Here is a 26,041-nt window from a genome sequence, read left to right as displayed (position 1 = left end):
CCGGGCCCCGCCCCGGGGGTATTTAAGGCCGCCCCCGGCCCACCGTCCCGGCGCCATGGCGGAGGACGCGATGGAGAGCTACCTGTACGCCGCCTACCCGCCCTACTCGTACCGCTACCCCCCGCCCAAGGGCAAGGGCGCGGCGGGCGGCTGGCGGCCGCGGGGCGGATACTTCGCGGGCTACGGGGAGGCGGCGGCGGCCGCGGCCGAGTACTTCGACAACTACCAGCGGGCGCAGCTGAAGGCCATCCTGTCGCAGGTGAACCCCAACCTGACGCCGCGGCTCCGCAAGGCCAACACCAAGGAGGTGGGCGTGCAGGTCAACCCGCGGCAGGACGCCTCGGTGCAGTGCTCCCTCGGGCCCCGCACGCTGCTGAGGCGCCGGCCCGGCCCCGCCCCCCCGCGGACCCGCGAGGCGGCCCCGGAGCCGCCGCCGGAGCAGGAACGGGAGCAGGGCAGCCCGGCCACCACCAGCACCCGCGCCGTGCGCTTCCCGCGCACCATCGCCGTGTACTCGCCCGTGGCGTCCCGCCGGCTCACCGCCTTCCCCGAGGAGCCCGAGCCGCCGCCGCAGCGGGAGCCCCGGGAGCCGCCGGCGGCCGTCGAGGAGGAGCCGAGCGAGGCGGAGGCGGTGCGCGCCAGCTGGGAGAAACCGCCCGAGCGCGAGGCCGAGCGCGAACCCGCTCCGCTGGAGCAGCGCGAAGCCGCGGCGCCGGAGGGGGCCCGGGAAGGGGCAGAGCCGCCGGCGGAGCCGCCCGCCGCGCCCCAGAAGCAGGAGGCGGCGCCGGGCAAGGCCCGTCTGCGCTTCCAGGTGAGGAGCGGGGCCTGGGGCGGGGGCCGGGCCGCGCGTCGCCCTCCGTAACACCCGTCTCCGTCAGTTTCTGGAGCAGAAGTACGGGTACTACCACTGCAAGGACTGCAACATCCGCTGGGAGAGCGCCTACGTCTGGTGCGTGCAGGGCACCAACAAGGTACGTCCCGTCCCGCCCGGCCCCTCGCCGCTGCCCCGCGCCCGCTGACAGCCCCGCGCCCCGCAGGTGTATTTCCGTCAGTTCTGCCGCACCTGCCAGAAGTCCTACAACCCGTACCGCGTGGAGGACATCACCTGCCAGGTAACAACCGCCCCTCGCCCCCCGGGCCGCACCCCGCCCCCGCTGACGCCGCCTCCCCGCAGAGCTGCAAGCAGACGCGCTGCACCTGCCCCGTGAAGCTGCGCCACGTGGACCCCAAGAGGCCGCATCGCCAGGACCTGTGCGGGAGGTGCAAGGGGAAGCGGCTCTCCTGCGACAGCACCTTCAGCTTCAAATACATCATCTGAGGAGGAGGATGATGGGGGTTTTGTTTGTTTAGGGCTCTTCCAGGGAACTGCGGGCTCAGCAGGTTGTTTTCTGTTGTTGTTTGGGGGGTAGCTGGGAAAGCTGTGAGTAGAGATTTGGCAAAGCCCCCGCTGGTCAGGTGGGGCTGTGCCCGGTTTGGGGGTGCGTGTTGCAATTTTAGTAGTTGTGTAAGAGAAGAGCCCACAAATAATGGTTTGCAAATTAGTGACAGTCTTGGCTGCAGCCAGCTCAAGGCTGTGTAGAGTCTCAGACAGGAAAGAATGTCGGTTACTCATCCTGCATGGGAAGCTCGACCACTGGGGCATCAGGCTGACACCCACAGCAGGTGGCAGAGCATCGCACGAAAGGGACCCTGGTGGTTGTCAGTCACTGTGCACGTTGGTGTTCCAGGCCTCCAGTTGTAATGCTCCTCTCTGGGCAGTGGCTGAGGATCACTGTGAAGAAGTCAGGCTGCTGCCGGTATGGCTGTCCAGGCCTGGCTGAGCTGGTGTTGTAGGCTGGGGCCACATGCTGCTTGGGGTGGTCTTAATTCATCTTTGGGGCAGCTGTCACAAACCAGCGGGGTGGGAGTTGCTGATGTTACATGCATCAGGTGAACAGAAACTTTAGGTTATTGGGAGAAGCGACACCTCAAGGGCTCCAGGTGACCTGCATCCGCCCAGCTTCCTTCTGAGCCTGCAGGTGCTGCACAAAGAGCTGTGCACGTGGTGGTGTGCTTGGAGTCACGCCTAGGTGTGGTTCTGCTGCCTTCAATCAGGGAAGGAGCAGATCCCTGCACCCTTCTGGGATGGGGTTTGTAGCTAGAGGTTTTATTTGCAGTATGGTAACAGCAGAACCAGTGGTGGTCATCCCCGGTGATGCACCCAGACCCTATTTCTGCTGCCAGGGTGAGGTCTCTGTGGGGATGGGCATGTTTCAGCGGTGTTATGCACAGCAGTGCACTACAGCAGTGCCACTTGCACAGACAGCTCAGGGAAACCTGTGCCCCACTGTAGTCTACCTCATAGTTAAGGAGTTGGGTAAACAATGGAGAAATGTACTTTCCTGAGCACGCCAATAAAGCCGTTACCTTTGAAATTAAGCATTACACTGGATTGAGTCTTGTGGAGAACTCTTTTTAAGGTGGTTTTTCTAGAGAAGAACTGACTTTGCTCCAACAGCAGGAGCAACTGAAGGGGGGAGCAGCCTGCATCTGCGTGCTGCTCTCCTCGAGGCTGTGGTACGGTGGGGACTCAACCGCTGTCCTTGCCAGTAGTGAATGCCTGCTGAGGGGGCGGTGTTAATGCTACAGCTCCCCTAGAATAGATGTAGATCATCTTGTTGTCAGTTCCTGCTTTATTTTAATGTGGCCCTTGAACTTACTGCAGTAACTCTTTGTAGTTCTGTAACTTAAGTCTTTTGCAGTAAGAGCATAATATATCACCAGCAATTAATTCATTTATGCTTTCTTTGCTAACTACTATAACAGCATGGTGCGTCCTAGGAATGAGCAGAGCACTACTAATTTTTCCACAGCAACACAAGTTTTGTGCCATATCAAGTGTTAGGGCAGCCAACAGAAACAGTTCAGTTCTTCCTATGTATATGGCTCTCCTTACAAGCATGGCTTTGAGGACTACTTGCTTCTGGAGTTAGCAGCAATAGCCTGAGTGAGATGCAGTACACCTGAGAACTGTGATACCCCCAGCTGCCTTGAAAGGCACACAGCTGGTGCTGGGAGCCCAGCTGAGCTGCAGGAGAGCTCCTTTGGTGAAGGCTCTGAGGGGCAGCCTGGCCCTCACCTGCTGCTTCTGCTGTTGTCCTGGGGTGTGGAGGAAGAAGTGCAGCAGGCAGTGCTGTTAATGGTGTTAAACAAGCTTTCCTTTGTGCTGCGCTGGTTCCTAGTGCAGCAGTAGCTGTGAGTGTCACTCCTCTTAATATATTTATATTCGGTGCTTTTATTGCTTGATGCCTCAGTACAGTTCTGCATCCTTTCCCGCTTTAGTGCTCTGTCATGTCTTTGACAGCACATGCTGTGTTGTGGGCCCTGGTTCCTCAGTTCAGCAGAAAGAAGGGAAGCCAATGGTGACCTACGTGATTATGCAAAGCAGAAAGGAGCAGAGTTGTCAGCTCTTCAAAGATATCTTGAACAGTTTTTTTATATCTTGTACAGCTTTTCCATGAAAAGGTGCTTTTGCAGATGTTAGCTCGGATAATACTGCACTCAGTGCATCTTAAAGATGTCAGACATCCTGCCAGGTTTCAGACAGCCTTTGCTACAGCTGGGTTTAGTGTGCCCCTGGCACTGGGTGAGAATGAGTCATTTGAGAAGTGGCAACCAGCAAAAAGAGCAGCACTTGGCATGGCCTGATGCCCTCTTGGAGAAGCGGCTGTGAGCAGCCAGGAGCAAAGAATGGGCTCTGTCAGACAGAACAAGGTGGCACAGCAGAGGTCTGGAGGTGGTTCTTAAACCTCAGTGAAAGAGGAAGCATGCCAACATTAAGAAGAAATAACCAACCATTGAGGTATATGATGTATGTTCCACAGGGCAGGTCCCAATTTCCACCAGCCATTGTAAAGCGAGGAAGATGTGTAGCTGAGGAACTATATGCAGAAATTCAGCTTTCAGGAGTCTTGCAAGTTCTCTTAACATTCTCAGAAGATGCCTAGGAAAATGCATTGACCAGACACAAGGAACAAAACAGGAATATGGGGCTCCTATTCTTCAGTAGTCAGCGGTTAGCTGACTACTGAATGCTCCTAAAATGCTCCTAAAAATATACGTACTTTTGGCTTGTAAAACTACACAAGATGACAGATACAATGTCTTTTATTTTTACCAAAAAAAAAAAAAAGCTGGTAAAAGATGATGTAAACTAAAAGTGTAATGCGCCACTAAATATAACTACTTCTTCCCCAGTAAATACTTATTAAATAATTAAGAACACCATCTACAGTACCACAAAACCACCAAAATAATTCAATTTTATCAGGGTCAGGAAAAAAATACAGTGATTATGGATGTGCCTTGACCAGTTACAGAGCTTGTTAGGATAACGTAACTACTGTCAGCAGTCCAACAGTGTGCACAGTGCCTTCAGTTAATGCGCTTCAGTATAATTAATTACATTTCTAGTGGGGTCAAATTCCCCCAGAAAGGCAGAGCTAAGAATTTCAATTCTACATTCTAAACTCTGGAATTAGAGCCCATTAAGAAAAATCACAGTGGGTAAGAGATGTATATAAAAATACTGGGTGTTCCTTTCAAAGCATGGGAATCGTGGGACTACATTCTTTTTTTCTTCTTTTTACATTTTTCTTTTTATTTTTTTCTTATTTTTTTTTTACAAAATGCTGTTCGTTTAATAGAATCCAGTTTGTTTTATGCTACAGACTTTGACACTGAACTAGAAGAATATTGCCTGTTTGCTTGGTTTGGTAGGCAGTCCTTTTTTTCTGTGGAGTCCCAAATTCTTAGGCTTAACTTGAGCCGTGTCTGTGCATTCAAACTTTCTGTTTGAACCCTGCAGTCTACTCAGACTGCAAGTCATGTATGTGACTACCAAAAGTGAGAACTCCCCTTCCCCTCAGCTTTATACACCTAATGTCTTAACAGTGCATTGCACAAATTTACAAGAAAAATACTGGTTTTGCACTATACAGTTTCTAGAATATATACAGAATAAAATAAGTTAACTTCTAATGAGAATTGCTGATGGGCAGCATATATCTTTAATATACATTTTAAAGTCTCTGCAGGCAGCTACTTTTTGGTTAGTTGTTATCAATATTTGTAACATAAGCACTGATCAGAGAACTGAGCAGCATTCCAATAAAGTTAACAGATATATTATTTCTTTTAGAAACACTGGGAAATCCCAGTTTAAAATATTATTAAATGTCCTAACATTTACACGCTATGAGGATTAGATCTAATAAAATAAAATTTCTTCAAAAATAATCTTGCGCTCTTTTAAGCATGCTCTGAGACCTCATTTAACAATCATCCATACCTCCAAAAAAACAACTGTCACATAGCCATACATACCAACTCACACACATTGTTTCCTTGTTACAGACAACAAAATAAAACACTGAGAAGTCACTGGTTTTTGCAGTCAGAAGCCGTTCTACTCATTCGACCGCACACTCTTCATGATGCTGCAAAGTGTTGCATTAGGTATCAGTTGATGATTATATCTACTGCTGCTGGAAAGCCAGGGAGCCTTGCAGGTCTTCAGCCAAAATAAACCAGCCTTGATTTTAGCCTCATCCCACCTGCAGTATTGATTCAACATTTAGAGGCTGTTACTGCAAACACCACGTATAGTTCTGTTACAACAGAAAATAATGCATATGTATGCATTACATTTAAGCCCTTTTCCTTTCATGTAGGTTTTATACATATATTTAATTAAAAAAATACTACTGCCACACAGCTACTGTGTAGAAAGAGCAGTTAAGTAAGGTGTTAACTTCAGTTTTCAGATTTTCTACTTCTGAAGAAATAAGCTCTTGCTGTGATGAAACTGGGTTGTTTGTCAGGTTTGCTGGAGAGTTTTTTTTGTGTTTTTTTTTTTTAAATGAAAGGTGCTCAATAATACTCTGAAGCATCTTCAGTATCAGTTCTAAATGACAGCTGTTCAGAATCCAGTGCTCACAAGATTGACTCCTGATTTGATTTTCCCAAGAAGGTGATAGGATTGCACCATGCGTAGAGACTCTCGAATTTCTAGATTAAGTTCCATCAACTTTGAGCTGGCCTCAGACATGTCCTGGTTGGAGCCTACTACGGCAAAGCTCCCGGTTTGACCAAGTGTCTGATGACGGAAATATATGTGCAGCAGTGTTTGGATTGGGTCATCTTCCGAACTGCCAAAGATGTCGTGGGGCCAAATGGATCTGTGAACACACAATTTGTATTTAGACATTAAAAAAAGTAATTAAATATTTAAGTGTTCTTAAAAGAGAGATCTGAACAGAAGATACGGAAATGCAAGAGGAATGTTTTTTCTGTAGAGTCCTTATAGTTAACAGTATGATTTCTCACAAAGCCGAATTCTAAAGAACGAGCATTACTAAAATTGCCTTTTTTAAAATAAAAAAATGCCTATGAACACGCCGTAATTAGTAAACTGTGCTTGTCTTTTTCAGTAAGAGTATCTAGCAATAGCTGAAAAAATTGGAATAGTGCCTATCCTTGTCTTTAAGTTAAAGCGGCCCATTAGCAAACTCAGGCCTGAAAGCATAATCCTTATGCACTCACCTGAAAGCCTTGACCTGTGCTACAGCTGACACAAATTCCTTGCTTCTCAGGGCTTCAATGAGAGAGTGAATTGCTGTTTCTGTGCTGGCTTGGGAAGCTTCTGCAATTTCAATTTCTTCGATACCACTGTCAGATGCAGCCTCGGCCTCTTTCAGACAGCTCTCCAGAAGAGCAAGTTCCTCAGACATGTTTATGACCTAAAAGAAATACAAAAGTAAGCTTTTCTAATTTAAATATATTTTTAGCTAAACTAAGCTTCAGCTGGTCAGACACACATACATTTTTCCTCCTTGGTACGATCCTAAATAAGACAAAGTAATTCAACTGTTTGCTTCAGTTCCTTATACGTACAGCCAGTTTAATGGCCCAAGTACGTATATCAGGTATTTCAGCTTTCCCCGATGAACTTTCCATCTTTGTCAGTTCTTCAAAATGTGTTCCAAAAAGTACATTTTTCTTCTCAAATCACTTAACGATTAAATTGATAAGAAGCATTAAACACTTTGGAAAGTACAACAGAAATTGTGTTGTTACAATGACAACCTCAACATGAAGAAAAAAATCTGTAAGAACTCACAGCCCAGCAGAGTAACTGTAATGCAGATAATGTATGTAATACCATCTTTGGCTTTAGTTCCAGCGTATAAGTAAGAGACAAAGGCATGCTCAGAACAGGATTCTACAGCTGACTTGAGAATTCAGGCTGGTGTGATGCTGACGTTCCATAACATCCTCCATACAAAATGAACTCACTTATTTGCAGCCCCTACAAAAATCTGGAGATCTAAGTGAGTAACATGCATCATTTTTTCCTACACCAAATACTTCCACTCCTATTTTTTGCTTTCCTCTCCACTTCATTAAGCAATACTTTTTTCTTTTAAAATGCTACCTCTCCCAGTGGGAGAATGTTGAGAAGACATTATTAACAGCATAACTCATTCAGATAAACTCAATAAAGATCACCTATGTACCACGTGTGCATAGCTGAATGACGCATTTTGCTTCTAAAGTTAGTACACCTCAAAATCAGCCACAAGACAACATTAGAATGCATTACTAACTGTATGTAGGTTGGGTCTAGGGTTGCGGTGAAACTGAATGGCGGCTGGTGTGACGCAGTTAAGTGACTGGCTGGTAGTAAATCACTGTGTTCCTAACAGGAAGCACTGGGGTGATGGAAAGGGGCTTCATCACAGAACTCTGCTGGCTGAATTTGATGTAGCTTGATTAGAATACACCAAGAGTGCTACTGAAATATTTGAAGTCCTCATCACTGGACTCCCTGCATTCCCGTCTAAGAGCTTTCAGGTACAAAAATCAACACTGATAATTGCACATCTCAGAAAATTCCTGCAGGTTCTACTTAGATCTTTTATTAATTGGCTACAGAGTAGCTGGTACCCTCCTGCAGTTTTTAAAAAGATGTCCTGCTGAAAAACACATTACTGAAATGTATTCAAAATGATTTGGCTTTAAAATGTCAACAGCACGTAGCGAAATGGCATGATTTTCATTACCTCTGCTTCTTTTTTGATTGTGTTTACTTGGCTGATAAGTTTGCAGTAGGCTTGGAACAGAAGCAGCAACTGGAAATGCAACTTGTATAGCCTCCGACATAACTCCAGTTCCTACAAATGTAAACAACATCATTGTATTCACAGTGCAAAACATGTACTATCCAATACAAGAAACAAATGACAACTTCAATACAGAATGTGCAAAAAGTAGTTATTTGGTTACTGATGAAAATGCCAAAAAGATTTGCAAGCTAATGTAGCAAGAAGCTAATGAAAAGCAAATGAAAGCTTCATTCAGTTCTAGATGTATAGGTAGACTCTCACACAGGTTAAGAGTTCACATTTTAACAAGAAGTTACATTTCCAAAAGATAGGAAAAAAAGTGATTCAAAATGCATTTTAAAATGTCATGTTCCCAGACAGAATATCATAGATCGTTTACTTATATTGTTGATATTTTACTGCTTTGAATTCAAGAAATAATATAAAGAAATATAGTTGTGATTGGTAAGTACACCATCTTTCATAATCACTAATATAAATATGTAAACATGGTATATAACCTGGTCTTCAGCTTCTAACTGCCTGATTGAATAAGAGGAAAATCATTCCATTCTTGAATGTAAGAATAATATTTCCTTTGTGAAAGGTAGCTCTGTTTCTATTTTAGAAATACCACATGATATAATCTTAAAGAAATGAAACAGCAGCATTAACTTGTGCACTGTCTTGTTTCCATTTTTATGCTTCTAAAACTATTCAAGGTACAGACAGTGCTAATACTGCTTTACATAAAGACATAAGAGCTAATTCTAATGGAATAATCTTCTATAAGGTTCTACTTACTACAGGATTCTATTATCTACAAAGAACCAACAGTTCAATGGGTTAGATGACGCAGAAATGAAGCACACAGCATTGTTGTAATATTCTATGACAAGACACCACTATGTCACAAATGGATGAGACAGATGGAGACCAGCTCATTGACTGGCATGGTTAAGTTATTCGATAAATCAAGAACCATCACTTACTGCTAGAATTTCCATTTGCTAAGCAAGAAGATGAGCAGGTCACAAAAATACAAAGAAAGAAAAAAGATCAAGAATTAGTGCAGGAAATCATTTTAATTAGGGTAAAAGATGTCCCAGGTAAAATGGAGGATGAAATACAAGTAACATGCTCCAAATGTACCCTGAATGGAAAAAGAAATTAATTGATTGTGATTGAATTACTACATACTTGCTGTTGTAATTACCAATATAATACAGTGACTTTAATGTCCCACAACATGAGTAGCACACTTCACCTTACAACCCTGCCTGGTCTTTACATGTTGTATGGTCTTACAAGGTATGCAAAATTAGAAGTTCAAAAGCAGGTCTGAGCATCTGCATAATCTGTACAATGCTTCTTACTTTTCTGTTTAAGCACGGATAATAATTCTTAAAATTTGAGGTGCATGTGGATTCTGAACTTTTTTTTTTTTTTTAAAGAATTTGTATTAGGAAATTCTTCTTTTTGCTAAACTCAGTTCTCAAGTTCTCAACACTTCATTGTAACAGTTTTGTGATTTAACTGCACTTTTTTTTTTCCTCCCAACAATGTCTGGGGGAGAGAGACAGGAAGAAAAAAACAACAGCAAATACATTCCTCAGACTAAGTGAGAAACTTCTGTGCTTTCATGACATTTAAGCCGTAGTCAGTGGTCATATGTGTATGAAGATGGAACCAACATCTGATTCTAAGGGGCAGAAGCAGCTAAGTGTTATTAAGCACACAGCTATATACTAGGTGTATAATAAATTATATACCATATGCTTAATGAACTGTAAACATTGTGTGGTTTTATACTGTACTTGGTGCTATTATACACACAGCACAATTATAAAAGCAAAAGCTTCCGATGCACTGAACATCACGAAGAGACAAGATCTTGAACTACCCAAGCTGACAAGAACTATTCCAGTGGAGCAAAGAGACTCAGATTTTGAGAAATGGCAGAGTCAAAACGAAAGCCTGCATGCTGCTTTCCCAACATTTCTTAGTTTGTCTAGCTATGTAATGGGAATAGTAATACTTACCTTCATGGTCATGTCCTAGCCATTTCTTAGTGTACATAAAGCAACATTCCAAAAATGAACTGAAGTACGTAGATGCTGCTTTTTAAATCAATACATTGAACATTTAGTGTATTGTAGTACTATGTTGTTACATAGTGCCAGTCACTACATGAAGATGTAAACCAAGTGTAAAATACAGCAGATGTCGTGTTTGCCGGCAAAACAAAAATCCTCGCAAGTGGCAGCACGTGTGTGAATAATTATATTGTGCTTTAGCCACCTTAGAAGTTTCTAAAATATTCAATTTCAATGTGGTAATATAAACACATTTCAGTACTCTACAAAATTCATACACATTTTGTGACTGGACTTAAATTTTATATATATATAAAGTATATACGAAACTAAATGTAAACTAAGGAAGAAACAGTTCTTGCACACAGCAGAAATTTCTGTTGCTAAACACCACATTTTCAGCAGCATAAACATTACCAAGTATATCAAAGAATAAGAGTTCCAACTGAATAAAATGAATAAAATTCCTCCTCCTTCAGCCTGAATTCTGGATTTTTGTCAAAATGTCATTGTGAGAATGTGCGAAAGTCTGCTACCTGCAATTTTACTTTTTATGTTTCATTGTTCTTATTACAGGACTCTAAATGGCAGATTTCTTTACCTAATAGTGGTAGTTGTTGGATCTGCTTTTTTTTTTTTTAAATCAGCAGCATCAATATTATGCAGCTATAATTTAAAAAAAAAAAAGTCCTAGTCCACTTGAGGAGAAGCTATCACTTACTATAGCAATTAGTAATATTAAACAGAGACACTATTATACAAATACATATATACAGAATATCAAACTGATCTTAATAGGTTACTTCGCCTGTTGTTATTAGATGGTACTTTGGCAAAAGAGTTTCATGACATTTTTGCCATACTGCTACTTTACTCCCTGTTCCATCCCACCCAAACGATGGCTCTGAAAAGGTCATACATATTTATATAACATTAACTATATCCAGTAGAGGTTTTTGGCCAGACAGTTTATCTTAGCATATAAGCAGAATGCTGATCTTTATTCTTCTAGAAACAGCTGCACAGAAGTGGACTTACTGGTACAAAGATGGTATCTGCTTATCTCCTCAGTGTTATTAAGCCTAGAATCCAAGACTGGTTGCCAGCTTTTATTAAAAAGAGCCCATTTTATTAGACCACTACTTCATAAGAAACTGAGTTTCCAGAAGATCGCATGATAACTGAAATGAAAAGCTTTTCATATGTTTTTAATCTCTCTTGCAAATATTGGAGTTTTTGTCCAACAGATCTGCTTTTAAATCTCATATCTAGAGACTTACAAATGAGATGTACCTACCTGGGCATCTGTGTTAGTGCCATGAATGCCATCATCAGTACCAAATGTTCTTTTGCAGTCAGCTAGCCACTGCAAAATAAACATAAACAAGATTAAACATCATCTGAAATAGAGCAAAATGGAAACTGTGTAAAAACTACTTAAGACATCTCAGTAAATCTTTTCCATTCTTAGGCTATGTAAGAAATCGTGGAAAGAAATCAGTTGTTTACCAGCGTTATTTCCATTACTGATTTCTGCCCTGAAGTATAGCTTTGCAGTTTTTATTGCATCCCTTCTGTTGCAAATTTCATGTAGCTTCATTATCCCAGATGGAGATAGCACACTTCAGTCCAAATATTAACATGACTGAATTTGGGTATTGTTACAGGGAGACGTAAGGGGAGGAGGCAGAAAAATGACGTTCATTAGATGAGTTTGTATTTTCTCTTTTCTTGCTGCACAAGGTTTAGACCAACATGATTTCTCAGCACTTCAAACCTACTTGTCATTCAAATTATGGAAGAAGAGCAAGCCTGTTTTACTTCAGCAACAGCAGTTGCTCTTGTGTAACTAGATGTACATGCAGGTTTACTGGGAGGAACAAAAAATCCAAAATCTTCAGTGGGAATTTACTATCACATCTGGTTCATACAAGCCAGAGAGATGGAGCACTCTGACATTATCCCTGCAAACACAGATTCCACTCTTTTCCATAAATACAGCACTGTATTTAACTCCAGTTCCTATAGTGTATAATGGGTAATCTCTTTTTTTAACCCTTAAAAAAGCATGGAAATTTTAATGTATTAATATAAAGCATTTGTGGAATAAAATATTCTCTTTTTGGATAGCATGACCTGGTGATCTCATCTACGGAATGCTCAGCATATTCCTCTGTACAGTGAAAACAGCAGCAAGCATGAGGTAATTTGGGTATTACTGAAATAGCAACACGTCATGTTGAGATGCAGAGTGCAGATTATCTTCTGAAATGAAGAACAGGCTCTGTACATCCATGAAAGAATAATACTGCATACCGAGTGCTTTATATCGTAAGTCTCACAGGAAGTCTCAGTGACCTTTTTCTAACCTCTGTCTGATGCAAGAAAAAGAAAAATGTGATTTCCCATCTGCTCAATTTAATAAAGGTTACTTAGTGAATTAACCAGGCCTGTGTGCTTATCAAGAGGAGAAATGGAATTCTCTAAACACTGTGGTGTCAGCTTCAATTAGTGACATGGATACCGACATACACAGCAAATCTAATTTTCCTTTTTATCTGACAGCATTCATCGGTAATAATGGAATAGGTTTGCACTGGAACAAACAGCAACAAAAACTGGAAGCTAGCAGTTGTTTTTGCAAGTTCTCCATTTAAAATTTCTTTAAATCTTAAACCAGTTTGAATAAAGGGCACGCCTAGAATTTTATGGGATACATGTAACATTATATTTATATTACGCGTGCATGATTCATTATCTCAGTCGCTAATATATTAAGTGAAGTCAAAAGCAGCTTCCTTGCAAGAGAATAGAATTGTAGCTCCAAAAGGTTGACAAAATTAATTAAAATTTTTGCAAACAATATAATGTTCAGCACTGCAGAAAGGCCTAAATTTTTTTGAAAACAGCAACAGGTTCTGTGATAAAATACTCATACGTTTACAACAATTTGTTTTTCCCTAGGTATCTCCTACAAAGGTGTAGGGTGAAAAATGTAAGACAGGGAAGTTTGTGGTTGTCCTTGGTCATAGTATAGGTTGGTTTGCCAGGCCCCCCCTAAAACAGACATCCCTCAAAAATCCTGTAGTACAGATACCTTTTTCTCTCTTATTTCAGTGCACGGTTTCAACTGCAACCCTATTTTGAACTTGATTCGTGTGAATGGGAATGCCAGTACTGGACATAGCATTGATAGTGACAAACAGCATCTATTTATTAGGGTAAAATTTAAGTAACAATTTTTCATTGAGGATAATGTACAGATTTTTCCAGTGGTTAATTCTAGAGGATAGGTGTTTACTGAAGTATTTGTTAATTTGTATTTACCTGATCAGACATTATCCTAATGAACTCAGTTTGATCATTTTCTGCATGTTTCTAAGAAAAACGTGAGGATTTGCAACAAGCTCATTATGTATTTTGCCTTCAGACTGAACAGGATACATGTAAGTACTGCTTGCAATAACAGAAAAAAAAGATTTGACTTCAGGAAGTTTCTTTCTGTCATTCCCTATATTTTGTTCAATGGGACAGAGAAAACCAGTGAAATTTATCTGAAAATAAGATTCTTAAGTCTACTTATACTGCGCAATACACACAAAAACAGAGGACTGAGACCCAAAGAAACACATCTCTCTCCTTGGTACCACTTCATTCTCTTTATGAATTATTAAAGAAAAATAAAAACTGTCAAGATGCTCTCAGTTATTTCACAGTTCCATTGATCCAGAGAAACCTTTTTCCTACTCCAGTCATTCACAAATGCTGTGGCAGAAGACAGACTGACCACAGAAGCGTTACTAGACACCCTTCTGACAGCTTCGCTACAGGAAAAAAAAACAACACTCTTTCACTATGATACAACAAAAGAGACCACCAACCGGATATCCAAAGTAAAATAATAACGTAAACAAGCTCATAATATCCAGCATGGATTTATATCTGTATGACATGTCACAGAGGAAAATGAGTTAAAAATAAGTTAAGCAAGTTCTTAGCTATTTGAAAGGGATAAAATTTTATAAACTGAACAACACTATATCTTACTGCTATGACAAACTGTAGGCTAAATGAGGAGTATGTACAAGGTGAATCCCCAATTTTTGGATGGTTACTATTCAAAGCATATCCATACACCTCAGCACCTCTCTATTCTGCCTCAATCTTCTTGTCTGACCCTGGGGAAAATCAGTTATTCTCTCTGTGCCCCAGTTTTGCTCTCTAAAATGAAGAATAAAATACATAGTTTTCTTACAGTACTGATAACAGCATTACGCATTGGAGAATGTCAGACATTAAATATTATATCCAATAAGGTAATGTTGGTCATTAGATGAGTGCTTTGTTCTGATTAAGCCTAAATGACAAGATGTATTTTATTATATTAGACCTCATGAACTAGTTTCCAAACAAATTGTTACTAGCTACACAGCAAGACAAGAAATTCAGCATCTCTTCTACAGAAATACCGGTCTGCATCCTAAAAATAGTTTACCTACAGTGCTGCATGGCATGGTGTAGCCTTGGTTTTGAGGAAACTACATTTCCACCAAAAAGTGGATGGCTATTCTAGTAAACAGATCAGCTGTCAGCAAACTCTGCAAGGCAGAGGCCATCATTTTTTAATAAAGTCGGTGGAACTAAGAAACAGGGAAACTTGTCCTGGAAAATACAGCTCTGCCAAGATACCGCAGCTTGAATTGTGGTTCAGTTTCGCATCACTCAAACTTGTCTGTGTGGCCACTGCTGTTGGCTGTGGCATCAGTAATACATTCCTTCAAATGTATGTTTAACTTTCCTAAGGATCATTTTCTCTCTACAGGAAAAGCCTCATATATTTGATTTGAAATACAAAACACACTCACCTGTTCTGCAGCCTCTCTTTTGACATTATAGGTATCCAAATGTTCTTGGAGTTCTAGAACACTGAACTTCAATGTTTCCAGCAGGCCACAAGACATTAGCTGAAAGATAAAAACAGTAGGATAGCATCCAACCATGATCTACATAGTCCAATATATTAGTAATTATGTAATCTGAAATTTCAAGGCCATATTTGGAAAAACAATCAAAAGCAGTTATGTACATACGAATTATGACACCTCTGAATTAATAAGTTAACATAGAGCTGGATCAGCTCAGACAGTGAACTTTCGATTCCAAAATAAGGGCAGTACCTAGTCAACAAATGAATGAGAGACTTCAAAGGGACTTCTAGATCTCTCAAAAAGAAGAGTAGTATTTGATGTACACAGCCAGTATAAATAAAATAGCCTGCAACAGGATAAAAGGTACTTCTGGATTGGTCCTGTAGCAACCTAGGAGTGTACAGTGAGCGTTACTTCCCCTTCTCAACATACCAGCTACAGAACCAACAAAGGCTTTGGTCTGTTCAATCCAGGAACTGTCAAAGCAGGAAGTGTTGGATATTTAAAGAACTTTCTACCATTTTCCCCTTTTCAAAAAGGTTTCAAAGTCTTCTTCCATCAGAGGCTGCTACTTCAGCTTCGATCCAGACCATTTTTCCCTGGAGTTGTATCTCCACTTAGTTTTTTTTCAGATGAATCCTCCTCCTATCAATTCCTGTGATAACCATGCCTCTAACATGATGCTTTTCCCTTCACACCGTCACCCCCTGCAAACATTAAGAGCTCTGTACTTATCTCTAATCCCTGTTACCTGGCACCTCTTTGTCATCTTGCAAGTGCATGTGGAAGGCTGTGATCGCAAAACTGTGGAACGGGAATGACAATGACTGAGTATCCCAGTTACTCAGGCATGGGTGGGAAGGATTTGAAATCAAATTTGAATGAAATGTCCACCTTGCATGCATGAGTAGACACCACAGAGCCAAAGATTTGTGCGTGAATGTTACTTCAGACTAGCCATTCTTTCCTAGTGAAAATTAATCTGATAAACAAGTAGGTCTACTTCCATTAAATTATTTGAGATGAGAAGATTTATCTGTTCAGTAATATTTGCCAGTGTAACAACACCAGTATGTTCATATGCATGGATACACATGTACTGGTACATTTGTGTATACTGCTATATATGTATATATTCTTTTACATGTAGCATTATATAGATTTATACATGTATGTATCTCTATATGTGTATTTACACACACCTGCTGTTCTAACTATGTAGTGGTATAGCTCTTCTTGTGGCTTCTTATCCAAAATAAATATTCTTTTTTTGATTAATTTATACTGCTTTTAAAGTGATATAAGTTAAACAAAAACCATTATACATGGTTCCCTTGAAATGCACTGTCCATATCATGCTTTTTTAGTACCCATATTCCAAAGCAGGAGCAAAAGAGCAGAGATGCCTCTCAGCAACAAGGAAAAAAGCAGGTCAGGAATAGAGCCTCATACTGGGTCAGGCCAAGTCCAATCCATCACAGTTTCTCTGATAGTGCTTCAGGAAAGGCAAAACAGGACAAGTACATGGAGATCTATTTGCTTTTTTGTTCCTGAATGCACTCTTAGTCTCTGTCAATGTGTTACTTCGCATATGAAAAATCTATTCAGGGGTATTTCTTTCACAAATGTTTAGTTGCTTTCTGAAAACATGAATGCTAATTGTAAAAAAGTACGAGGTTTCACAGGTTGATTATATATCACATGAAGGATCACCTTTCTTTGGTTCTGTATGTTTTGTAAGTCACTACTAGCTTAATTCAAACCTCTTTCACATCAAATAAGATAAAAATGCAACAGTTCTTCCTTCTTTACCATGATAATGAACATTTATGTACAGCTAACAGATTATCTCCCAAATAGCTGAAAAATCTTAGTCTGCATACTCGTGTCTTATATGGAAGCCATTCCACACATCTCACAATCCCTGTTACTTCTCTTGGAACTATTTCCAGTTCGAATGTATATTCTTTGAGAGCAGTGGACCAGAACTACACACAAAGATCACGATGTAGGTCTATTGAGTATATGTACATTAGCTTAATGTTGCATTCAGATTTTGCTATCCCTTTTTTGTAATTATTCTAGAAGTTTCGCTTGGTTTTTTTTTTTTTTGACTGCCCCTAACCATTGTGTCAATTTCTTATATCAATATTTATTATAACCCAAGATTTCAACTTGCGCAACAAGAAACAATTCAAAGCCTTCATTATATATTTTTAGTTTTAGTTTTTTCATGCATGATATACTAAATACATAGACAATAAATAATTTTAAAAGGCAAAGATGGTAAGCGGTCTTCCTTTTCCTTCAGGTCTTTATCCAAAGACTACAGAATAAATATGAACAAGCGAGGAAGTCAATGAACAGCAAAGGAATCTAAGTGATATCTGGTAAGTTCACTCACTGTTAAAATTGGAGGGCTTTTTATTTTCTTTTTTTTCTGGAGAAAATGCATTTAATATTTTGTTTTCAAACATTTATGATTTATAGTGGTCACCTCACATTTTAATTCCTTTTCGATTTCATTTATAAAAAAAGCTTTTTTTAAACATCTCATAATTATTCAGATAACAATTAGTGACATGAGTACAATCTTTTAAAAGGCAAAAATTAACACATTTTATTCAAACTTTTGAAAGCCTTCCTCAAGCATTGCTATTTTCCAAGTGTTTAATCATCATTTTGTATCCTACATAACAGTGTGTAAGTAAACTTCTATTTCAGCATTGAATTTAAAAGATTTTTACCGTTTCCGCATCCACAAAGACTGTTGGGCATTCTGAACATAACATCATCACTTCCAGTGAACTTTTAAATTTCTTTCCAATGCGCTGTAGACTTTCTCCAAGAAAGCTGACTGAATCATTTGTTATAGCTACAAACTTTCTTTGAATGGTCTAGAAAGCAAATCAGAAAAAAAAAAAAAAAAAAAAAAGTATTTCAATACCCCTCCACCTTTAGTGTTTCAGATTAAGAATTTCAGGGCAAATTTCCATTATGACAGCATAGATTTTTTGACGTTAAATTACAAAGTAATACATAATTTGTACGTTTATTTAAAACCAGCTCCCAAAAGGTCAGAAATAAGTAAGTAAAAGAAAACAGCATGCATCTATGAAGATAATACTTCCTTTCATATCTGGGACTTTAGCATCAGGATATCCAAATGACTGTGCCATACAGATTCCACTCATTTTCAACTGCTTCTGTTGCAGAAAGTTATATACAGAACTTTATGAGTCAGGATAAGCCTGTGTAGTATTATTTGTGTCCAAAACTGCCGCCTGCGGGATTTGTCACCTTCAAAAATCTGTCCTATGTATATTATGTATGATTACACAGACTATACACTTGGTGTAATCTGACACTTTGCCATATACTATTTCATAAATTCTAGAAAGTTACATGTACAATAAAACTATAGGAAGATAATATTTATGGCTGCAAAATTGAACACTGTTAGAAGTCACAATGGAAAGGTCCAGACAAACAAGGATTCACCTTACGATGTTACTGTGTAACATTTCCTTTTAGCCATTTTCAAAAAATGTTTGTATTATACAGATAAACTAAAGCTCTGATACCTTCTAAAGCAAGAAAACAAACATCTAAAGGAAATAACAGCAATTTTTCACAGCACTGTGGCAAAATACATATTTCTACTAACAAGTAGAGCATGGATACACAAACAAGTTATTCCATGAATGAGGCAGGGTATGAATCTTCAGAATTCGGTTGCTTCATGGTACTAACCCTAAACCTGCCCATGGGATAAAAGAGAATTGTGGTAGCATGGTAGAAAAAAAATAAATGATCCTTCCACTGAGAAGCTTATTACAGCATACTAAACAGCAGGCAAAATTAGCTTTGGAGAAATAAGAAAGGGCTGGAGTCAGAAGGTCTTGGTTAGTAATACTGTATCTGCTATTAGCTCACTTGGCACATTGCCTGTAAATAAAATGGAATAATTATACCCCTCCTATCCCATAAGAAGTTGCCAAGAATAATACATATCTACATGGTACCACTTAGAAAACACAAAAGACACATTCCCTAAACATAGGGAAGAGGGAGTTCGAAAAATTAGGCCACAAGCATATCATGTTGAATGCCATATCTGTGAGGTAAATATAACTTGAGAGACATTTGAAACTTCCAGCTTTAACAGATCTCCTGGTGTTTCAATTTAAAAAAAACACAATTTCTCACAAGACAGATGAAAGATAATTTCATTAGTGTTTTTCAAGCTGCGAACCCATCATAATGAAATCCATAGAAATCCCAGGAGGAAATCGTTAATCCTGTAATCAGCACAGAGCTTGGGTGATGTTCAGAGAAGAAGGAAAAAAAAAAAAAAAACCACAACAACACAACCTGAACTAAAAGCTTACAAGAAATACTGAATAGCTTTTTTTCTTCCCCCCCTTTCAGTGAGCAGGCTCTATCTCTCAGAGACAATGAATGCAGGTATCTCACGGAAAAGTAGTGTATGAACATATGCCATTCTTTTACCAATAGTTTTTTGTTTTGTTTTGTGTTATGGGGTTCTTTTGGTCTGCTTTTGATTTGCTTTCTAAGGCTTTTTGCTACCACAATCCTACAGCTACATAGGGGAAGAAGATTTTTAAAAGCAGGAGGAACGGATTTCAGACAAACAGCCATTCACTGGCAATTCACTGACCTGAAACAATCTTGAGAAGACATGAAATGTATAGACAGCACATGAACCATCTGTATCAGATAGCATTTGATTGACATGGCAACGCCAGGCTTCCTCTTCATCATCATACGCCACTGGTTGGAAAGCTGCCAATATGGCAGAAAGAAATGGTGAAGGAGGTGGGGAGGTTTGTACTTCTGGGAAACCATCCTGTTCTTCTTCATCTTGGCTGTGAATGACAGACAAAAGAAGTTAACCCCCATTGTCAGGGAAAAATCTTTAATTTTGATAATAAAACAATTAAGAATTAAGGAATGTGTTTTTAAAAATAATTTATTAATCAACTAAGCTTACTTTGAACCAAAGAAGAAAAAGCAATAAACATCAAAACTTTTTCTACTACCGTATAAAAAAGTTGCTTATAACCTCAAATATCTCCAAGGTTTATTAAAACATGCTGTTTCTGTGCACATTTACAAACTGTTACCTGTAGATTATAGATACTTCTATACAGCACTACAAATAAACATATTTCACTCAGAAAATGACCTTTCTTTCGTGCCCTCTGTAACTGAATTATCATTCAATTCTTTCAATTTTTATTCATCTAAACATACACCATCTATAACAAATTCTAGCTTTCAATAAGAGAAAGGCTCATCTGGCAGTTCAATAATATCTTAAAACTGTCTTTAGCAGCATCAGTGAGATAGATGGGAAGATGGAGATGGGACTTTCTTTTTTATGAGCGATCAATTTAATAGGCTTTTGTCTGAAGAGCATTCTGCAGTCATATTTTCCATTAGGTGGTAGACCTCCAATAAAAATATCAAACTATCAATTAATCAATGTTACTAATTACAACCACTTAGTTGTATTAATCCTTGTAATACAGAAAATTTTAACGTTTCTTTTATTCAAGAATTCTCATCTTTTCATGCATGTTGCCTTCCCTGCACCAAAAAATACCTGCTTCTCTCACCAGAGAGAAAAATTTCTCTCATCAGAAGCTGCTGAGAGAAGTACTGAGCTTATTTGCTAAACAGGCATAAACCATTATTTCAGATATGAAAACATCATTTTAGATGCCTGTACTGTGGAATTAATAAAAGAAACCATGTCATAAGAAAGACTGCGTTTGTTCATGTATTGATGTAATCTCTACTAGTTAGAACCAATATTAAACTGACCTCGACAAACCAGAGAAGTCAGCTTCTTCTTCTTCACATCTCTCATCCAGTTCTTTCAAAGCAAGAGTGACATCATCTTCACAGATAGATTCACAATAGCTCTCCGGAGCTGCAGGCTCTGCCAGTTCTGGGGTCTCTTCCAACTCAAGAGGTTCATGACAGACCAGACAGTCTTGTTGTTCCTGTAGCAGATACGACCCTGTGTCTTCACTAGCAATGCTGACCTGTTCATCCCTTACTGCTGAACTACCTTCCTGTGAATCAAACATACTTTTATTACTTTTCTTGTCAAAGCTTATGCAATCTTACCATTTTTTTTATAATGGTAAAGTAACAGAATGATTAAAAAAAAAGAAATTACATAGGTTCATTTATACTTGAAACATTCAGCTCTTTGTATTGTTCAGTTTTACTTGAGCAGAGACAGGCAGTCTTTTTAAAGCTTATGACATGGTTAAGATGACTTTAAGGGTTAAACTCTGAATCCCCGAATGAAGATTTTTGATCACTGGCTTGTACAAAGAGATTATCATTAATCTCAGGTAGGTATTATTAGACTGACCCTTCCTCCCTTCTCTCTTCTTCCATTAGCGTCATTATATTCATTAAAACCACTATATTGAATTCAGTTAATTTATGATTAACCCATTTGAAACCTTTTACTTGATTTTTCTGTGGAATAAAAATAGTATCTTCCTGTTACTGCTTTTTCCTAGAGGCAGTAATTATCACACATCATTATTAATATGCTGTTTTACCTCTACTTGCCAACCCAGGACCAGTCAACAAACTTTTGGGCAGCTTCTAAGCATGCAGCTCATTTCACAGCTTTCATCATCCTCAACAAATCCTCTGACAAATAACTAACTACAGACATTCTACAGAATCAGACAATTCACCTTTAAACCAGAACTACATCATTTTCTTTCATGGTGGTCCTAACGTTATCTCACCTTGACTGCGGTATTTCAACATGTGACACTGCTGCCCTTTGGCACAGCTAGGGACCGCTTCTATTGCCTCTTTTGTACAGTTTGAATCTGTAGCTTTACGGCACAAAGCAGCCATTTTGTCACACCATGCAGCACACAGGAACACGAGGCATTTTCACAACAGCACAACAAAACAATTTGGATTGAAGAAGTGGTCAATTTCTGCTATAGACGTTAACATATTACTGAAAGTCAGTGAGTGATACCCTTAAAGTTTCTCAGCTCCACAGAACCTAAGGAAAATTGCTTCTAGTAAATAAGTTCACAGTGTAGGTGAATAAAATAGAGAATCATTTTAGTAAGAAAATTTCACATACTTCGTCTTCCTAAAGCTTATTGTTCAAAATTGAAATGTTCTTGTAAGCTAAACTATAAATTATAAACTGGAATGTGAAATGCTTTGTCCTTTTTGCAGAGATATATTATTACTGGGAATTCGTCAAAAACATTTAAATAAATTATTTACTCAACTCTTTAGCATCCCTATAATGAGAAACAAGGAACTCAACTGCACCTAACCAGCACAAACATGCTTTCTCACTCTGCTAAGAGGCCTAAAGCCATCTCTCTCTTTTAGCCAAACTAGATAGATACCTAATACTTGTTGAGAGGTAAATTTGAATGTTTGAACTGTGTCTGAAGAAAATGTATGTGACTGACTGAATCCCATATTCTAACCATCACAAAACAAGCTTAGATCACATCACATTTAGAAATTACATTTATATGTGATTGCAGTCTATGTTTTTCCCTTATGCACAGCACCAATTTTGCCATCAATCTGTATGTACAGCTGAGCCCCTTCCCAGAAAGACCTTCACACAGAAGCCAGTCACTTATTATGGTCTAAATTTCTTCATCAAATACTATCAGCCATATAAGGTCCAAGAACAAATTCAAAATACCGCATGAGTGGTTTTTTTTCTTGGTGAATCTAGCACCTTTAAAACGTGAGACTTAAAATTTAAAAAGACATCTAAAAAAATACAATTTTTAAAAATTCAAACTTCAAGGAAATAACTGGCTTAAAAGTTCACTCTGAAGGTCGACACATAAAGAGTACTGGCAAAAAAAACCTTCTAAATCCATACAATGCCGTACATGAAACACAATGCTACCACATTCAGTTTTAACACTAATTTTTCAGTAAATAGAAATAGGGACTATATTAACTGACTATGCACTCTGAAGTAAATACATAGTGCTACTTTTACATGGCAAAGTGCAATTAAGTCTTAATTTACAGACCTATATCTTGATTGATATATATAGATTTCTGCACCACTGAGGGCACACATCTATCTCTGATAATTTATTTATGAAATACATTTACTTTTAACTTCACTGGCAATGCATTCTTTTCATTTACAGACAAAGAAAAATCTTATTCACTTATCAGCTGTTGTTTCTGGTAAAGCACACTGCTGGATGGTGGTTAGTCATGAAATTATTTTATAGCCTGATTTAAAAGTATTAATTACTTTTAATGTTTTCAATATTTTTACTAAAACTTTGCAACTTATTTCCGTGTTTACTTTCACGTAAATTACAAGAAGTGTAGTGATCTTATAAAGGGAGCTGCAGAAGAACTTGTCTAAGTATAAAGGCAGTCTTAGAAACAAATAAGAAAATGCAAAGATGAACTACAGCTTTATTTTTTGCCCATGGTACATCTAAGAAAAGTTCTATTGCAGTGAATATGATTCTAAAAAAAATCCAGCTTTTATGTCACTTCTCCTTTTCCTAAAGGAATTATTTCAAATCTTAAAATAACACAAATCTGACCTATATTAGAAAAAAAATCATCCAGATTAAGAGTTCTTCATCACTCCAAACTCCACTGGAACAAAACTGCAGTGGAGATAAACAGATGAAACACTACCAGAATGATAGCCTGACTGGCAATCTGAGTGCAGGCACTCCTAAAACTTTGAGACAATTTATCACAATTTATCAACTACAATGTAAGCAAATGCTTTCAAAAATAAATAAATAAAAGAAAAATGTCTTGTTAATCACAATGGCAAAATATGAAAAAAGTAGGAAAAAGCTGCTTTATGGAAGTCAGTGTTACACATTTAGAAGGTAAGGGCTTTACCACAGGGTCGCAGTCACTCACGCTTTCCCTCTGTTATATTCTAAATATGTCTTTTGTTGTTTCAGTTACTGTAGTTAAACTAAGTGGTGGTTCACTTTCTTAAGAGAGTGATTTTCTAGGTAGCAAACATGTATAGTATATATAGCCTTTGTTCAGAAACCCCAGAAATTATGTCTAAACCAAGTTAGCTGAAGACTCATTAAATGTGAACTGCCTACTGATTATTCAAAGGTATGGAGGGATAGCTTAATTTTCTGAAAAACTTGAAAAAAACATATGTTCTGTTCAAGTCAAACAAAAATAAGATTGTCAGTCTCATCGCTGATTTTAACTGAAGTGATATAGAGACTATCTAAAACAAGCCACTTCAAGAAAAAAATCCCACACGGAGTTTTTATCTATAACTGCTAAATATCATAGGAACTGTAGCAGAGGAGTTTTATTTTATGAGTTTCGCTATTTTACATTATTCAAAAGATTTTAAAAACAACAAAAAAACTGAAGTACTCACAGATTTGCAGGCAGCCATTAGCTTGAAATCTGTCTCACTCCACAAAGGCCTTTCCAAAAAAGTACACCACTAGCATCTGTGGTCCTTTTTAAAGGATTATTTAATTGAACCAACTGCTAACACAGCTGGCCTGAGGTTTTATTCCCACATAGCACCAATCACATTAACCCAAAGAAAGCAAACAAAGGAAATAAAGTATTTGAAAGAAAATTTTGCTCAAGAAGGATTTCAACCGTATCAAGGAAAAGCATCTTAAATATTAGCCTATTTTCATTCGGCACCATGAAATGCTCATTATCAGCCCTTCCAGAATATTTTTAACCTGTGGTAAGATCCCTGAGTCCATCACACATAGTTTTCATTCTGAGGGAACCTTTTATAAGAACATTCCAACAGGTTAGAAATATTAAAAGCAAATCAAACAACCAGTGTAACAGATGAAAAAAGAAAGCAAAAGTTGCTATTGAACACTAGAAGGAGCCCAAATCAGCCATGCACCAGCCCACATTTCTCCCCACCTCAGGCAGCTGGTTGCTAGAGTTATCTAGAGACGCCTCCAAACTTGGGGTCTCAGTTCTGATTTGAAGCACCTCTTCTGTTCCCACACTGCTAGTGGAATCTTGAGATTGAAGTGATAAGCCAGCATGATCTGATATTGTTTCATCTATGGCAGAATCACTGTTTAACTGAGAGAGAAAAGAAAAATGTGAAATTCTTCAGTGTATCAAACAGGAAAAAACACATTAATTTTAAAATAATCTGTTTCAGTGTGGTTAGCTGTTTGAATTTTTCACAAGATTAACAGCTCTATACAAAGAAACATTATAAGCATTGCACACATTTCTGTAACATTTAACTCCAAAGAGAAGTTTGAAGTTATCCTTGGGATCCTGAAAATAATTTCCTTTCTTCCTCTGAAAGGTTTTTGGTAGGGGGAAAAATGCTACACAAAGCACTGATCAGTAGTTCTCTTTGTTATGGGAAATGTTAATACAAACTTTGCCTGAAGTCTGAAAAGGAGAATGCTGTCTCTATTGCTCTCTTTCCCCCTAGATTACTTTTTTCTTAACTAATTAACGTAACATAGAGAGACTTCTGAATCGCCTACAATTGATTTCACACAAGCTTCAAAATGCATAATCACATTAGTAATTTCAATAGTAAAACACAGTTGAGGCTCCTCTGGGATCACCTACTGCTCTTGTTTTCATTTAATATTTTGGATTTCTTTGAAGCTAGGAATCCACAAACACTTTGCAAGTAACGTATGTGATTTTACACTTATATTTGAACAGTAAGTATAAAGGGATTTAAAACATCAACACTGTACAAGAACTGTAAATCTATTTTGTACCACTAGCAAAGTAACTCCCCTCATGGAAGTTACTGTGACAGAGCAGCACAGACAGTTTGGTTTTATTC

At 38.8% G+C, this 26,041-nt stretch overlaps 2 protein-coding genes across 13 annotated transcripts in view; one reads left to right on the top strand and one right to left on the bottom strand.

The window, feature by feature from the left end:
• Nucleotides 13-2,418, top strand: ZAR1 (zygote arrest 1). Its single transcript, XM_021394881.1, has 4 exons — nucleotides 13-811; nucleotides 879-971; nucleotides 1,038-1,112; nucleotides 1,175-2,418. The coding sequence occupies exons 1-4, from the start codon at nucleotides 56-58 to the stop codon at nucleotides 1,316-1,318; spliced, it is 1,068 nt and encodes a 355-aa protein (XP_021250556.1). The 5' UTR covers nucleotides 13-55; the 3' UTR covers nucleotides 1,319-2,418.
• The window catches only part of FRYL (FRY like transcription coactivator), a 158,490-nt gene continuing 136,717 nt past the window's right edge, over nucleotides 4,269-26,041 (bottom strand). For 8 of the 12 annotated variants that reach the window (XM_021394876.1, XM_021394866.1, XM_021394868.1 and 5 more), the window contains 10 exons: nucleotides 25,138-25,305; nucleotides 21,019-21,272; nucleotides 19,850-20,057; nucleotides 17,916-18,065; nucleotides 15,106-15,204; nucleotides 11,538-11,606; nucleotides 9,137-9,154; nucleotides 8,103-8,213; nucleotides 6,583-6,779; nucleotides 4,269-6,218 (listed from right to left, as the gene is read on the bottom strand). In XM_021394876.1, the coding sequence (XP_021250551.1) occupies nucleotides 5,960-6,218; nucleotides 6,583-6,779; nucleotides 8,103-8,213; nucleotides 9,137-9,154; nucleotides 11,538-11,606; nucleotides 15,106-15,204; nucleotides 17,916-18,065; nucleotides 19,850-20,057; nucleotides 21,019-21,272; nucleotides 25,138-25,305 (1,533 nt within the window). In that variant the 3' untranslated portion in view covers nucleotides 4,269-5,959. The remainder of the gene's footprint in view (nucleotides 6,219-6,582; nucleotides 6,780-8,102; nucleotides 8,214-9,136; nucleotides 9,155-11,537; nucleotides 11,607-15,105; nucleotides 15,205-17,915; nucleotides 18,066-19,849; nucleotides 20,058-21,018; nucleotides 21,273-25,137; nucleotides 25,306-26,041) is intronic. The other 4 variants (XM_021394870.1, XM_021394878.1, XM_021394871.1 and 1 more) reach the window with 3 other exon arrangements.

This window comes from Numida meleagris, chromosome 4, assembly GCF_002078875.1.
Source record: "Numida meleagris isolate 19003 breed g44 Domestic line chromosome 4, NumMel1.0, whole genome shotgun sequence".
NCBI classification, from domain to species: Eukaryota; Metazoa; Chordata; class Aves; order Galliformes; family Numididae; genus Numida; species Numida meleagris.
The sequence above is the reverse complement of the archived record's forward strand: the minus strand, read 5'-3'. Positions and strand labels throughout refer to the sequence as shown.